Genomic DNA, 16940 nt, shown 5'->3' on the forward strand with positions numbered 1-16940 from the left:
GTGTGTGTGTGTGTGTGTGTGTGTGTGTGTGTCCGTGATGCCCGCAGCCGTGCCACTGGTCTTCCAAATGCACACTGAAAATGCCAAGGACGGCTGAAAGGACAGGCCAAACTGTCTTGTAAGAAGTTGTGCCCAGAGTCTTCCTTGGGGGCAAAGATGGAGAGACGTCGTCTCACGTGCTTTGGACACGCTGTCAGGAGAGACCAGTCCCTGCAGGACAGGACGCTTGGCACACTGGAGGGCAGCACCACAGAGGCAGGCCCTCAATGCGATGGACTGCCAACAGCGCCCGTGGGTCGCTATGGGTGGACACAGGCTCGGCGGCACCTAACAACACCAACACCGACAACAACAACACCCCCAACAGGAGTCCGAGCCCCCTGGGGCGTGGGGGTGGGGGCCAAGGTTGTCCTGTGGTCTGTCCAGACATGGCATGGGATGTGATCAGTTACAGTGGCATTAGCAACAGAACGGACGCCCTTTTGATGGTTTGCCCTGTCACAACCACTCCACTCTCATACAAAGTTATTGGTGTAGCCCACAAGCACTGCTTACCGCGACACTGTCGCTAAAACGCCAGGAGACTGGGCCAAACCGGCCCCTCTGAAAATCGCCAGCAGTAAAGAGATGGAAACCCTGCAATTGGGAGCACCGTGGTACCGCTGTCCCAAGGACAGCTCCGCCTGCGTGTGTAGGACGGGTCAAAAAATAAACACACAACAAAATGAACAACTCACGCTAGAGGCCATGCCGACTCACGGGGACCCTGCAGGACAGGGTAGAACTGCCCCTGTGGGTGTACGAGACAGTCAGCTCTTTATGGGAGTAGAAAGCCTCGCCTTTCTCCCGAGGAGCTGCTGATGGTTTCAAACTGCTGACCTTTGGGTGAGCAGTTCAGAATGTCAAGACAACGCCACGGGGGCCTGAAGAAGACGAGGAAAAGGTTCAAGAAGGAAACTAGCATAGTCTTACTCCTGTGGGTAAGCGTGTAAGCTGGGCCTCTCAAAAAAAACACACAACAAAAGGTTTTGTTGTAATAAGCAACAACAGAGATATTTTTATAAGAAATAATGCCCGTGGGCGGAAACTGAACATGGCAGCTTCACTGACCAGGATTGTGGGCCCAGCCCTCTGACTGAGTCACCTGGCACCCTGTGCGGCCGCAGAGTCCTGGCCAATGAAGCCGCTGGCAGTCAGGCTGTCCCTCAATTTCCAAGGAGGCTTTGCCGGGGTGACCCCGGTTTCCTGGTCCAACAAAATCGCCCTCTCAGCCGCCTTCTGCCTGTGAACTGACTGGGCTAAGGGCGCTCTTGACAAGGGCCAGGCCTGCACCAAACACAACCAGACTCACCATTTTGAGCCTCTGCAGAGAGGAGCACCCGTCTGTTTCTGGGGGGAACGCTGAGACAAGCGGGTGTGCATGGAGCCGGGGTGATAATCAGACATGCTGGGGAGGGGCGGAGAGGGAAGCCGATGGAGAGGTCGGCTTCTGCAGAGAGTGGAGTGGGTGAGGAGATCATGAGCCTGGGAGACAGGCAGCCAAGACACTAAGTGGAGGGAGAGCGACCAGAGACACAGTTTTAAACAGAACACAATTATCACGCCGGATGGTCCGACAAGAAGGCACAGAAAACCATCCAGCTTTGCTGCCTTCAAACACCAAAGGAGACACTGACATCCTCAGGCCCCGGCCTCGTCCTCTCTGCTCCCTCTGCTCCCCTCCCCGTGCCCCACGGCACCTTCCAGAGGCCGGCCCTCTGTGTGCTGGGCCGGCACCTTCCAGAGGCCGGCCCTCTGTGTGCTGGGCCGTCTGGCAGAGCCTCCCTGGGACAAGCCTGCCTAGCCAGCGCAGCTGTGATGGTGACTTGCTGTGTCCACTGTGTGGGGCCCAGGTGCCCTGCCACTGGCTCACACACTAGTCTACATGTGCTCCCTGCCACCAAGTCCATCCCAACTCACGGAGACCCTAAAGGACAGATTGGAACTGCCCCGTGGGTGTCCGGGAATGTTAGTCTTTACAGCAACAGAAAGCCTTGTCTTTCTCCTGCGGAGCAGCGGGGAGTTTCAAACTCTGTTCTTCTGCTTAGCAGCCCACGATGTCTTTACCGGAGCCAGTGGCTCGAGAGGACCTGCTCTGCCGGCCACTCCCGAGGAAGGGGGGACCTCGTAAGAACGGAGCAGGCTGTTGCCTGGAGTGTGTTGTGCATCTGGACTATGAGTGGACATTTGGGCAGAACCCGCCCGCTCTTCACCCTTGCATCACCAGAACAATGGTTTCTGGGACACAGGTCAGCTGAGGTCTACAGACTGTTGCCCGACCTATAGACTGGGGGCCCGCTGGCTCCCCCACAATGACATAAGCCAGTTCCCTAACGTAGATTCTCTCTGTTGCTAGCGATATGACCCCCAAAGCAGTCCTGGTGGCACTTCGGTAAGCGCTGGGTTGTTAACCCCAAGGTTGGTAGTTCAAACCCACTAGTCACTCCTCACGAGAAAGAGGTGGCTGTCTGCCCCTGCAAAGACTGGCAGCCATGGAAACCCCACACAGCATCACTCTGAGTCACAACTGACTTGGTGGTAATGGGTCTTGGATTTGGGGGCCTCTCCAACCCCAAACCTACCACGGCTGATTCAGCATGGACTTATTGCAAGCCTATAGGGCAGGACGGAACTGCTCCCTAGGGTTTTGGAGACTGTAAACCGTCATGGGTGAGATTACCTCATCTTTCTCCCATGGAGTGGCTGGTGGGTGTGAACCTATGACCCTCTGGTCACAGCCCAATGCTTAACCTAGTGCAGCATCAGGACTACTTAAACACACACACACACACACACACACAGGCCTTCAAAAAGTTCGTGGGAAAATTCCATGATCTCTGAGCTCCATTTTTCCATGACATTTTTGAGTCCCCTGTATATGTAGATCTAACTCTATGCTGACCCGAGACCCATCACAATGGACTCAAGGCTGCTTCAACAGGATGGGCTGTGGGTTGGATCAGTACATAGACTGGTCCTGCTTCTCTGAGCCACTGCAGACGGGCTCCAGGAAGCACAGTGTCCCACAGAGTAAGCACACAGAGGGCATTCCCTCAAGGGCATCAAGCAAGGAGCCATGGTGGGTGACAGCCTTAGTTTCAGTTGTATGACATCATGGTCCCCAGCCACCATGGATCTCCAAGTCCAACAATGGCCTTAGTCTGTTTACCTTGATGCATTTGCTAAAAATGATGAACTTTGTCCTGGTTGAGGAAGTGTCCGGCAACACATACACCCTTTCAGCAGCTGTGCCGTGTACGCTTGCACAGCTCTGCATATTCCCCGTGAGTTGTGGGATCATTTCTCACTCCATGCAGTGCAGTGAATTGCTTTAAGTGGCCCTTCCGCCACACTCTTGTAACTAACCCCCAAAGAGTGGGTGGGACTATGCAAATATGGTACTCATAGTCCATCAAAGGGATTAGATAGCTTGCTAATTATACAATAAGATGCAAAGCAACTAGGGGAGGTGGGGTCATGAAAATAAGGTAGACGGAACCCTAATGAGGGGAATGGTCAGTCTGCTGTCCTGCTAGACTTTCCAGAGGGGGAAACAGGGGGCCTCACTCCCACCAAGAAGATGGGGAGAGAATGCCTCCCTTGGTCCTGGAGTCTCTGTGCTGAGAATCAACTAGGCCCAGGAGACACACAGGCACACACGCACAGAGAGGGAGGGAGGGAGGGAGGGAGGGAGAGAGGGAGAGAGAGAGAGAGAGAGAGAGAGAGAGAGAGAGAGAGAGAGAGAGAGAGAGAGAGAGAACTGCCCTTAAGTATTTGTCACTGCCAGGCAATATCACTAACGTGCAAAAGAGGTGAGCTGCTGAGATGGGGGCTACCCTTCCATAAGGTCCTTCCACGCCAGAGCTGACACATTTGGACTGTGGGGCCGGAGAAGACTCGGGAACGTACCATGGCCGGCCCAAAGAACCAACAGATCCGTCTCAGTAGAAATGGTGCCACGATGCTCCTCAGAGGCGAGGATACTCTTGACCTTGTCAAAAGCGACCAGTCCCTGGAGAAGGACATCGTGCTTGGCCAAGTTGAGGCTCAGCACAAAAGCAGAAGAGCCTTTGACAAGATGGATCGACACAGTGGCTGCAGCCGTGGCAAACAACAGCTGTTGTGAAGATGGTGCGGGACTGGGCAGGGCTTTGCTCTGTTGTTACAAAGTGTCGCTGGGTGTCAGAACAGGCTCAGTGGCACCCAGCAATCACCACCTAGCACAGCAGGACCAGAGGCCTCCTCTGAGTGCCTGCGGCCGGACTGCTCGCTCCAGGAGCGGCTCTGACCACCCGACTGGGAACAGTTCCGTGGGATGGTCACCTAGGATGGACAGGTCCAGTCTACAGCCTCTGTGGTGGACATGGCACTGAAATCAAGTCAGCGTCCGACTCACGTGGTGGCACTCAGAGACATGGGTGGTGGCGGGACATCAGCACAGATGGCTGGATGACCGGCATGTGACAGAAGTGGCGTATCAGGAGGGACACTGGGCGGATGCTGGGTATCACAGAGTCAGTCTGTCGGCATCCTCACAGGCCCAGGGTCGAGTTAGGACTCAGACTGACCCAAACAAGCGTGCTTAAGCAAAGAGACTGTGAGGATGAAATAAGCAATGAGGTGTGTGTTATGGGTTGAACACTGTCCTTCTAAAACAGCGGTTCTCAACTTGTGGGTCCCAACCCCTTTGGGGGTCGAACAACCCTTTCACAGGGGTCACCTGATTCATAACAATAGCAAAATTACAGTTATAAAGTAGCAGCAAAAATAATTTTATGTTGGGGGGGGGTCCCCACAACATGAGGAACTGTATTAAAGGGTCGCAGCATTAGGAAGGTTGAGAACGACTGTCCTAAAAGGATGTGTTGAAGTCTTAGCCCCCTGCAACTGAATGTGACTTATGTATAGGACTATGGAGCCCTGGCGGTGTAGTGGTTACACATTAGGCTGCGATACTCATGGTCGGCAGTTCAAAACCACCAGCAGCTCCACGGGAGAAAGACTAGGCTTTCTACTCCTGTCAATGGGTCTCCATGAGCCAGAATTGACTTGCTGGATGGCAGTGAGTCTTGGAGAAGAGCGTTCATTAACACAGGCCACACAGAAGGGTGCAGGGACGGTCACAGAGAGGAGGTGGCCACATGAAGCCAGAGGCAGGGACGGGAGTGGTGGATCTTCAAGTCAAAGACCAACAAGTGCTGTCAGGGGGACCAGGAGCTGGAGGGCACCAGGAGGAACCTTCCCTTGGAGACTCCAGGGAGCACAGCATGGCTGACACCTCATCTTAGACTTGCAGCCTCCAGAAGGATTCAGTAGATACTTCTGGAGTGAGTAAACACCGGCTTCTGTCTCCACAGAGCTCACTGCGTTCTGGGGAGCATGTGGATGAAGCAAACACACAGGCCAAGGTGAGCATGGCGGGCGGGCGGTGTCTAGTGGAAAAGAAGACCTCTGGGGGGGGGGGGAGGTTGGAGAAGCGTGAGAAAGGGACACAGCAAGGAGGCACAGCTCCTGGGTGAGGCAGCAGGGGCTGGCCATTTTCAAAGGCCCCAAGGAGCTTGGGAGGAGATGCTGTCAGAGTGGCGGTGGAGCCAGCCCCCTGTCTGGTGGTGGTGGCACCAGGAGGTCCCCAGCCCCTCATTAAGGCCTGCGCCCCTTCAGGCCCTGATGACTTCTGTTTCTTGGCGTCTCAGGCCTACGGGTCCCCATCTCAGGCTCGGCCCAGCCCCTCGCACCCACTCGCCCCTCCCTAAATCAATGGAGAGCCAGAGGCATGTGGGGCTGGGATGGGGACTTTCCTCACTTCTTCATCAGCTTTCTGAGCAGCAAGACTCCTCCCCCTCCCCACCGGCCATCCTCGTGAAGTCTCCTCATTTGGGGCAACCGTCGGACTGCATGTGCGCCAACCACGCGCCTTCTGGGATCTTTATTTCCAGCGCGGTTCGGCTGACTGCGCGGAGTCGTGGGGAGCTGGGATTTCTTTTCCACAAGTCAAAGGCAGTGGGAACGGACAAAACCCGAACAGCCATTCCTTCCAGACAGAAGGAGGGCCCAAGTGCTATAACCAAAGGGATGCTGCTTGGCTATCAGTCACTGTTTCCCAGAGGGTCTGAATCATGTCTCCAGGCTCAGGGAGGGACAGCCGCCTTCCTTGCCTGAGGCCACTTCTGGGGTCTTCTAGCACAGACCTCTCAAACTAAAATACCAAGCAGGCAACTGAGGCCAGAATCCACACACAGAGCCCCGGAGTCACTTGGGGTCAGTTTTGCTGAGCTCTCAGGGCGCAGCCAGCGCCTTGTTAGAGTCACGGCCCGTCTGAAGCCCAAGAGTGACAGTGGTGAGATCTATGGCCAGTTGATGAAAGCGTGGCAGGTTCCTTCTCAGCAGAAGCCGAAGGAACATCATCAGATTCTGCCTGAGCCAATTAAACCAGAAGGAGGCAAGGTGGACCCTGAGCTGTCTGGCCGTGGAATTAATGATTCACTGACAGGGAAAACCTGCCAGCCATCCAGGAACCTGTGCCCAGAAACACCTGGCTGGGAGACCCGGTGGGACTCACCCAGCAGAGACTGCAAAAAAGTCCTGTGCTTTTCAGTCCTTGCTTTCAGAGCAACCACCAAAGGGCCGCCTGTTTCTTCTGTGGGCAGTTCTACTCAGCACATGCGAGCTGTAAGACCCTGCCCAGCACACCCCGGCGCACACCTTGTCACACATCTCCTGTCCCAGCAGCATCGGGAGGCACACGGGTGTGTACATGTTGCAGGCAAGTGCAGAGAAAGGACAACAGATAGACGGACACTGCTGTGATCTGCTTTACCTTGCCTTTGTCGAAGTAGTGGATAATTTCCTGGTACAGCTGCTCCTTCAGCTGTCCCTGCGTCGTTGCCTGGTAGCCGTCCCGCTGGGTGAGGTGGGCAGTGCACACGTCCTCCGACCACTGTGGCAGAAGCAAAGTGTGAGCAGGGGCTGGGTGAGGGAGTCCAGGGACAAGTGTGCCTCCCGCAAGGCTCTCTCAATGCACCCTCACTATTTGCCCAACCCTGCGGGGGAGCCTGGGCATTTCTCATGGAATTTGGGGTCTCCCAAGAAATAGAGTGAAGGGGAGAGGGCCAGAAAGGTTTGCCTGTCCCCAGGAAAGCCCGGTAGAAGTGAGAGGCCTTTCATTCTTCCGCAGAGCTGTTCACCTCAACATGGAGCTTGCCTCTGCCTGCCACAATCAGAACACAACCATTTTGCAGTGTTCACAACACAGCTGGGTTACCCCTTTACGGGGGGAGCATACGGGTGTCAGTTTGAGACAATTCGGAAACGCAACTAGAAAAGAACAAGTCAGAACAAGGAAGTTCATCCCGGATTCGCGTTTCTTTTAAATCTCGATTGGGGGAGTAGAACTGGATCTCACTTAAACAGAGACTCGACAGGCTGGTTGCTGGCTGGCAATCCCTCTTCCCCTGCCCCAGAAAACAGGAGATCCTGTTTGAGGTGCTAAGCTAACGATCCAAGATATTCTTGCCACAGTGAAGAAAGGACTTTCATAGCAATACAAAGCATGGCCCTCAGTTGATTAAAGAGTGTGAATTCACATTTAGAGCCATATCACAGCATACTTCAGAAAAATCGCAAACTGCAGTAGTACGGACGGCGTGAACAGAGGACACGAGGCTCTCCCAATTTTCAGGAAAAGGACGGTGTAATTGATTTTTGCCGCGAAATAAGCCACTGTGCAGTTTGTGGCAAATCCATCTGCAGTCCATAAATCCAGGGATTCAACAAATGATATGTTTACATATATATGGCACAGACAGGCTCACATAAAAGTTTATTCTCTATGAGACAGAGGGAGAAACAGGGGCCCAGCAGTTTGTCAACTCCATTTTAATTTCCCTGGTGTGAAAGACGCATCTTCACATTTGTAAAAATACCTGTGACTGAAGTTTGGGTTTCTAGCAAATGGACGGCCATCAGAATTCACAGTGTGATGCCTGGTGTCAGGCATGCCATCAGAAATCTCTGTGCCTTGGGGAGCGTTATATGGGGAAGAGACCAGAGGGGTGCCCGAGCGGCCAGGCTCGGAAGGGGTGTTGGCGAGGCCTCCAGACTCCACGAGCCTTCTCTTCTCGCATCATCTCTGCCACGGGCTCTTTGGGTTTGAGGTCGAGGCCAATGATCACCTGTGGAATTTCCACTGGAGCCTGTCTCCACTTGCGGCACGGGCGCCATGGGGAATTTCAGGATCAGGCCCAAGCCCCAAATCATCCTGCCAGAGGTTCCCTCTGACACAATATGCTCCTTAACTGCAATCCCCGCTTGGGTCCCGTGTCTCACACGCTGGTTTGGATTGAGAAATACGATTCAAGGGAGGGAAGTGGTTACGTCGTAGGTTAACGCCACCCAACCGGATAATCAGTGTTCTGATTTATCCAGTTCAACATTTCCCCCCCCCAGTTGTCAATGAAGCTACCATGAGCCGGTCTAAGGACTCGCTGAAGTTTAAAATGTTTAAAGTAGAGGTGTGCCTGGAGAGCAGTCCCAGGAGCCCTGGCCAGGGGGATCAGGTAGAGCCCCAGCAGGAGGTCTCTATGGGCACCACTGGAGAGTCAGGGTCTGGTTTCCCCACTCCTTGCTAACAAGGGGCATGCTCATCCTATCTCTTAGCTGCCCCACCCCTGGGCTGTCTCTCCACTGTGCCTTCCCACTGCCACAGAGCCCATCCTGCCGGTAAGACGAGCCAGTGCCATCAAAGCCCCTGCAAGCCGCCAGCCGCTGACGCCAGCCCCCTGCGGCATTTTCCTAAAGCTGCACTTGCAAGCCCGGGGGTGTCCAGTCCACAGTCCCTGGATGCGATTGTGTAAGTCTTGGCACGTAGTCAACACCCGGGAGAACTTCCGTCCATCCGTCTGAGTGCTCGGATCAGTTACGGAGAAGCAAATACAGGGAGAAATTCAGACACGGGCTGACCTGCGCGTGCAGCCCTCTGTTACCTTAAGCAGCTTGGCGTGCAGCAGGAGGGTGTACGCCGCCTCCGTGTAGTTGTCGCATTCTCGGTGCAGGTCACACAGCTTGTACAAATACCTGCCAAGATTGGTGGGGGAGGGGGGCTGTTAGAATGCCAGCATGTAATCTGTGTTGAGGATTGCCCACAGCCGAAGTCACCCTTCAGCAGTGCATCACCCAGTGCCGTCTCTTGTCTGCAGATACCATCGCTCCTCATGCCTGCAGCTGGCACCCAGGAGCCAGTTCAGCCCCCACCCCGCCCCCTGCCACACACAGCCAGTGTTTGAACATCAGGGGTCTGTTGCAAGGAGGAGGCCCCTTCCTGCTGTCCTGTTGCCACTCGTTCCACCGTTCCTCACGCCTTCTCATCCGCTCCAGCTTTCTCCTCTCCTGCCGAGAACGCTACATACTAGTATGTGTGCACGCTCTTTGTGAGTGCCTGCACACCTGTTGCCTCCGACTGGGAAAACACAAACCGCCAACCCCAAGCGTATCTAAGAACAGTTAACACGGCACATTTTGCTTTAGGGATATTTCACCACCGTAATTCTCTTACGATAGTAAGCACCACACACACACACGTGTGCTGGCACACAAATCCACCTGAAGAAGGCACTCCGATGGCCACAGTGGAGATGGCCGTGGACAAAGAAAGCACCTACATTTCGGATGGAAACAGCCCACTCAGGGCTTCTGGGAAGTTTCTTAAACTGATCAGGCTCTTTGCTGAGGGTGGGGTGGGGTGGGAATGTTAAAAACAAATAAACAAAAATCTTAGGAATGACAGAAAGAAGTAGAGAATTGCTTTTGACGTAATAAACCTGTCATTCAGCATGAATGCATGCAGGCCGCTCCTAGTCTTCCAAGTCAGCAGTTCTCGACCTTCCTCATGCCGCCACCCTGTCATGCCGCCACCCTCATGTGTGGTGACCCTCAGCCATAACATTATTTTCATTGCTAAATCATCACGTCATTTTGCTACTGTTATGAATCGGGCGACCTCTGTGAAAGGATCATTTGACCCCCAAAGGGGTCGCAACCCACAGGTTGAGAACTACTGTTCTAAGTGGTAACCTTGCTACCTGCCTGGCACCGGATTCCAGGTGTGGCCAAGGAGCAGAGCTGAATCGCAGCCAACCCCGGGAGGAAAGGCCTGCCCAGGAGTGAAATCCTGTGGGGGCGGGGGTGGGGGGTGACCACTCCGATCTTTTTCCACTCGGGTGTGAGGAAGACACTGGCAGCAGGGGTGTGGCATCGCGTCCCGTTAGCTGCGGGTTATTTGTTGCTGTCACCGCTGGTCTACCAGGGCCTCCTGCAGTGGGGTTTCCACACGGCAGTGAAGCCGGACACTGCCACGTGCCTGCAGGGCCCCCTGCGTGGACAGACCTTGATGAGCCACTTCTGAAAACTAGTCCAGGGATTGCAACAGGCTACAGTCCGACCCGCGTGCTTCGGGCACGTCATTGGGAGGGACCGGTCACTGGACCTACTGACCCCACTGCTATCGAGGCAATTCCAACTCACAGAGACCCTGCAGGACAGAGTACACCTGCCCTTGTGGGTTCCCAAGGTTATACATCTTTCTGGGAGCGGGCAGCCTGTCTCTCTCCCGAGAAGCAGCTGATGGTTTCAAATGAATGACCTTGTGGTTGGCAGCCCAACGCGTAACCACTTCACCGCCAGGGCTCCTTGGGTCAGTCACTAGACAGGGACAGATGAGTTTTGGAGGCCCTCGGTGACAAAGGTTGGCACAGAGCCAAAGGATGGACTTCAACATGTGGCGCATGAGGATAACACAGGACAAGCCTACATTCTGTTGTGTTCTGTTGCACATATTAAGTCACCAAGCGTGCTGAGCGTGAGTGCAATGCAAGGCAAGCCTACGTTCTGTTCTGGTGTGCAAGCAAATAAGGTCGCCATAGGCCAAAGCAGGTCTGATGGCTCTAGCTACCTATCCATCATCTACCTAATCAATCATCTATCTATCATCATTTTATCTATTATCTATCAATCATCTATCATTTATATATCAATCATCAATCTATCATCTATCTATCTATCTATCTATCTATCTATCTATCTATCTATCTATCTATCTATCTATCTATCTATCTATCTATCTATCTATCTATCTATCTATCTATCTATCTATCTGTCATTTAGTTAGCCAGCCAGCCAGAGTTTTAAAATCTGGATTTCACACTTCATTGTGTGCGTCACTGTGAAGCATTACATTCTATTGGGTGGCCCTTTTCCTCCCAAAGGGCCCACGCATTGAACAAAAAGTACACAGGCCCCGTGAAGTAATCAATGAGGTTTCTGCTTCTGAGACACCTGTCCAGACAACCGGCGCACGGGGTGGTGACAGATGTGGATGTGCCATCCGCCTCACACTCCTGCCCCACGCAACACACCTGGCCCCAGGAAACGCCACGGCAGCAGCTGTGGCAAATGCAGACAGGACTCCACATACCTGATGTACATTTCCTCTCTTTCAATTTCTTTGTAGAAGTTCTGAAAAGAATCAAAGCACAGTGCTGTTAGGAAACTGTCTCTCAAGAGGCATCACTCCCACATGAACAGCGCCCGGTTCGGAGGCTGGAATCACCCACAACACAGGGTGCCCTCTACCTCTTTGGGCCGGGACCACACAGGCACACAAAACTGCAGGCCGGCCTTCAGTACCCCCTTCATGGCAACTCTGGGTGTGGAGTGTCCTCCCCTTGGGACACCAGTGCCCCTGCACCCCCTTGTGTCTCCCTGTAGACAAGGAACTGCCCGCAGGCAGGGTGTCTCCAAGCCCCGTTGTTGTCATTGCTGGTGGCTGCCACCCAGTTGGCCCTGGACTCTCGATGGTGTACGCAACGGAGCAAAGTTTTATCAAGCAAGTTGTGCGTCCACCCCAACAAAGATGAAGGTGGAGACTTCCGATGGCCCCCCTGAACCCCCTTTTTACACGCTGTGGATCTCTTCTGGCTGAATGTAAACATCCCAAGGACAGTGGCATTTCTGAAGGTGGGCATTGGTGCACACACTTCAAAATCTCTTCCCTGCAGCAAGGACCAGAAAGATGCCAAAAGGCACTTCTCCGAGTGTCCAAGGCTCAGGAACATCATGGCCACCTGCAATGTGGAATTTCATTCCATTCCTAGATAACTACCAGGGGTAACAAGTGAGGGGTGTCTTTACAAAGGTGCACACTCGCCCAGTGAGCTAAAGCACGCTGGCTGAGACCGTAAGGAAACAGGGCTTTGCAAACAAGCGTGCACTATAGGGTGGAACCTGACCAAGCAGGCTGTGCCTCCATACCAAGAAAGATGGATTCCAAGTGTGGAACACAAGGAGGGAAATGCTTAGGAAAAAGGGCTCCAGATCTTCCTGTTTGGCTGCGTCTGAGGCTCGCAGGCCCCTCAGCTCACCTGATGCAGCTGGGCAAGGAGGTGACTTGGCTGAAAACTCCGAGAAGCGGCCCAGTCCTTCAGTTCCAACTCGACCCCGCCAGCCTTGACAAGCTGCCCTTTCATGCCAGCCCTCTGTGAACTCTGATAGTTCGTCCTCTGGTGAGCTTTGGATCATGCGTCTCCACAAATTCACATCTGGCTCAGTGCGTGATTTACATGCTTCTCTCCATACATGGGAATGCCTATCTCCGGCTTGTGCTGAGCTCCGGTCCCTTCTGGGGACTCCAAAGCCTCTCCAGAAGTGCAGCTCGCTCGTCCCAGCTCCGGATATCCACATAAAACCTGCGTGTGTCTTACGTGAAAGTTCACACTGCTCTCACTCTGCCCACTGGGCTGAGGGGCGGGGGGAGCAGTCCTGTGCCCGTTACCCTACGCCCTACATGGGCGGACATCAATGCTGGCTCACGGCTCCCCCAGGGCCCCCGACTCAGACCCACTGCATATGTCCCAGCGATTCATAGCTTCTCCATGTATGTCACTTTTGAATATGTTACTTATTAATCAGTGAAACAGAGCAGGGAGGGTTTTCAAATTCCAGTCCTGGGTCTGCGTTCGTCTTGTAAAGGGGCCATGCCAAGAATAACTTCTATATCCACAGTAATGGCTCTGCCAGTCCTAGAGCCAGTCAGTGCTGATAATTGCATAGAGCTAAATGGTGCACAGCAGGCTCGGGTCTGATAATTAAAAAGGGGTGGATTAGGAGATGGTAATGGAATTCTAGTTGGCGAATTACAAATGTGAATTCTGTCCGGTTGGGTCCCAAGAGCCCATGGACAAGCTTTCAGGGAAGGGGAAGAGGTTTTAGGTCTCGGGGCTTAGTGACGTTGTTTCAAGTCTTTATTTCATTTTCATATTTTGTTGTGCATTTTCTGAAAGTATGCACAGCAAAGCAGGCTCTCCTTCAACAATTTCCACACCCCGGGTGCCATCACGCTGGTGTGCAATCTTCAGTCTGAGCCCTCCTCCTCATCGCTTTGGTCCTAATGTTCCCTTCCCATCAGTGTCTTCTCCCTGCCCCCAGCTGTGCTCTGGAGTAACTGTCTTCCACTGGGTTTCATAGGAAAGATTTCTGAAAGCCCGCAGTCCCCAAGGGTGGAAGTCTTCACCTGCTCCGTGGTTAAAAGGTGATTTAAGGGTGTGTCCAAGGTTGAAAGAGTATCTTACACACACACACACACACACACACACACACACACACACACACACTCATTAATTTTGACTCATTGTGACCCTACAGGACTGAGTAGGGTTCCTATGGTTTCTGAGGCTATCAAATCTTTTGGGGCACAGACAGCCTCAATTCCATGGAGTGGTTAGTGGGCTGGAACCATTGATCCTTTAGTCAGCAGCCCATCAGTTAAACCACTGTGCCTGCCACCAGGGTTCTGGGATAGATAGATGATAGCTAGCTAGATCAATGAATGCATGGATGGATGAGTGGATGGATGGATGGATGGATGGATGGATGGATGGATGGATGGATGAATGGATGGATAGGTAGACCACTTTCTCCAGATTTGACTCATTGTGAGCATGACCAAGGAGAGACAGGATGCCTGTCTATAATACCCACTGCTGTCTTTTCCCTTTAATCTTCAATAGATCTATTTTATTTTTAAGATAAAAGCATTATGATAGGAGGTTGGGATTCATGCTACCATCCCCAGGAAACCGTTAAGAATAGAACGCTTGCCTCGGCATGGAATGATTCAGGATGTCCTAATTAGAAGGCAGTTAATAATGGCAGACAAGCTCTGGAGTCCTGGGTGTGTTTCTTAGATAAAGCCCAACTCAGCTCGTGCTGACAGCAGTAAAAATAGACAGGCCGGAGCCAGGCTCCGGCAGCACGAGGAACCTGTGCCGACGCCATGCAGGGCTCTCGACAGGTGGTTTTCTGACCCTGGACGCGGCTGGCTGGCAGGAGCAGGCCGCCAAGTCACCCCAGGCTTCATGGCCTCCTGAGCAAGGGAGATGCTGCTTACAATGAATGGCAGTCAACCCATGTACGTGGGAAACATGGGCTTCACGAGTCTTCAGTCCTACACCAGGCTGCCTGGGTCTCCACGGGAAGAACCCATGTTGTTCTCAGGTGCTGCCCAGCCGGTTCTGAGGCTCACTGATCCAACAACGGACAACAAAAAGAAGCACCCCCCAGGCCTGCATGGTCCACCTCGCAACTGTCCTTAGGTCGGAGCCCATTGAAGCAGCCACCATGTCTGTCCATCGTGCTGAGGGCCTGCCTCTTGTTCGCTGTCCCTCCGCTGTACCAAGCATGACGTCCTTCTCCAGGGACTGCTCTCTCCTGACCACGTGGCCCACGTCCTGGAGATGAAGTCTCACCATCCTTGCCTCTAAGGAGGGTTGGCTGCCCTTCTTGCACGGGAGATCTGCTTGTTCGTTGGACAGTCCATGGTCCTTTCAATACCCTTTGCCGGCTCCAGAATTCACAGGGACCGTGATGAAATGAGGCGCAGGGAAGAGAATGATCCGACAAGGTTTCTGTATATCCCCTACCCCCTCCACCCCTCCAGAAATACTGATTTTTAGTTTGCGCCAAGCACACTGACAGGATGGAATACTTTGGAGGCGGCAAGAAAACAGGGGAGCCGGGGCCAATCTACAGGGGAAGGCTCAGCCAGGAGGCCAAATGTGGCACTTACATAATCTGGTGTCAATTTGTGAGTGGGTGGAGTCTAGCCTGTCGATCAGGTCATAGTTTGATGACCTCATTTGGAGGCACCATGGAGATGAATAGCTCAGGACACACACTCACTCCTTGTGACACAATCCTGTTGACAAGACACATGGAGCTGCACTAGAACCCTGGAGCTGGAGGAGCCACGTGGAGACCCCTGCTAGAGCTGAGATGCTTCCTCCGCCACTGGATCCAGGAGACTTTCCACCCACTGGCCTGTGATCTTCCTGCACTCGGCGTCATTGCATGTGTTGCATGAGTCTGAAGAGGACTTTATAGATGGGTATCGAACATATGGACTTGATCTGGACTGGGCTGGGATGTTTTCTCAATGTTCAATTGCTCTTGTACATAAAGCTCTTTCTCATACACATGCGAGTGTCTATAAATCTGTTTCTCAAGTCCAGCCAGACTCACACACCAAACGGAAGGGACAGATACCAGTAGTTTCGACATCACAGACACCGGCGCCAGAACCCAGCCATTTGCACAAGTGTCAGACCCCTGGCGAGCTGCATAGAGATGCCTTCAGATTTTGAAGACGAAATGAGCATCTTTCTCATTCGCTGGACCAGGTTGTCTAGGCAGCAATAAAGGGGGTGAGATTGCTGCCATCCTTCTGCTATGACGATCCCACGGAAAAGCACAGACTGGTACAGAAAACAACTGGGAAGTGGAACGGGCCCTTGTGCTCCTCTGTGTAACCCCGGCTTTCTCGGCAGTTTTCCCAAGCACAGCTGTCTGGCACCTCCTTTTCAGTGGGGGCAAGGCTCCTGCCGGCACAGCCTAGCGATGGTATGAATGTTCACACGACCAAGCCGATAGGAACCGTGACCAGAGCTGGTGCCACCCCGTTTACAAAACGAGGGGGCTTTTCCTTCATGGCAACGGGGAGAATCATAGGGAGCCCTCCAGGGTGGTGGGGTGTACATCCAGGGCAGAGTATGAGTAATCCACCCATAGCCATTGGGTCCACTCTGAGCCGTAAAAACTCTAAGGCTGGAGCGGAACTGCCTGCTGGGAATTTTAAGACCATCACCTTTACGGAGCCAATGGTCTCACCTTTTGCCCAAGAGGTGCTGGGTGGGTTCCCACCGGCCAGCCTTAGTGAGCAGCTCTGTCTGTAATCACTGTGCCCCCAGGGCCGTCGGGGGTTCTCGATGAGCAAGCAAGCCAAGGCCTCAGGCCGGGGCCACGGGAAGCCTGGGTGTGACGTTCAGGCTGTACTCACCAGCACGTTGACCGTGCAGCTCATCCGGTTCTCCTTGTTCTCGTCATGCATAATGGTCCTGTAGTCCAGAAGCCTTTCCATCAGGCGCACGACAAGTTTCACAAAAGTTTCCCCCGTCTTGGCAAGGTATTTATGCTTCCTGCAGTGCTCCAAGAGGCTGGGGAAAAAATAATTAGACACACCTTGTTAATCACACACCAGAAAAAGAAACTCGACGGAGGTGCCATGGAAAGTATTTGCCATTATTAACACATTTTAATTATTTCGGGGCCACAGAGTTCATTGTCATCTAATTACAGTCTCTGCCCATCTTCTGAGATAAATCCCCCATGTTAATCAACACTTACATTTTATCAAATAACACTTTGTACTGCTCGTCTCCTCTGCCTCCTTCCACTTCATGATCCAGCTTGGTGATGATCTCATTTTCAAACTATAATTAAACAGAGCGGAGGGAAATCGTCAGACATGGCGTGCGCAGACTTTCGGCTCTGTGGCACATCCCTCGGAGACAGGCCGT

The 16940-nt window shown here is 53.2% G+C and overlaps 1 protein-coding gene across 1 annotated transcript in view; it reads right to left on the minus strand.

Moving 5' to 3' along the window:
* The window catches only part of DOCK1 (dedicator of cytokinesis 1), a 408265-nt gene that overhangs the window by 41619 nt on the left and 349706 nt on the right, over positions 1-16940 (minus strand). Inside the window, exons 33-37 of the mRNA XM_004701236.2 lie at positions 16768-16853; positions 16421-16577; positions 11507-11547; positions 9021-9111; positions 6857-6976 (exon numbers count right to left, since the gene is read on the minus strand). Coding sequence (XP_004701293.1) covers positions 6857-6976; positions 9021-9111; positions 11507-11547; positions 16421-16577; positions 16768-16853 — 495 coding nt within the window. The remainder of the gene's footprint in view (positions 1-6856; positions 6977-9020; positions 9112-11506; positions 11548-16420; positions 16578-16767; positions 16854-16940) is intronic.

This window comes from Echinops telfairi, unplaced genomic scaffold, assembly GCF_000313985.2.
Source record: "Echinops telfairi isolate 266 unplaced genomic scaffold, ASM31398v2 ScPeMD7_70;HRSCAF=299, whole genome shotgun sequence".
Taxonomy (NCBI): domain Eukaryota; kingdom Metazoa; phylum Chordata; class Mammalia; order Afrosoricida; family Tenrecidae; genus Echinops; species Echinops telfairi.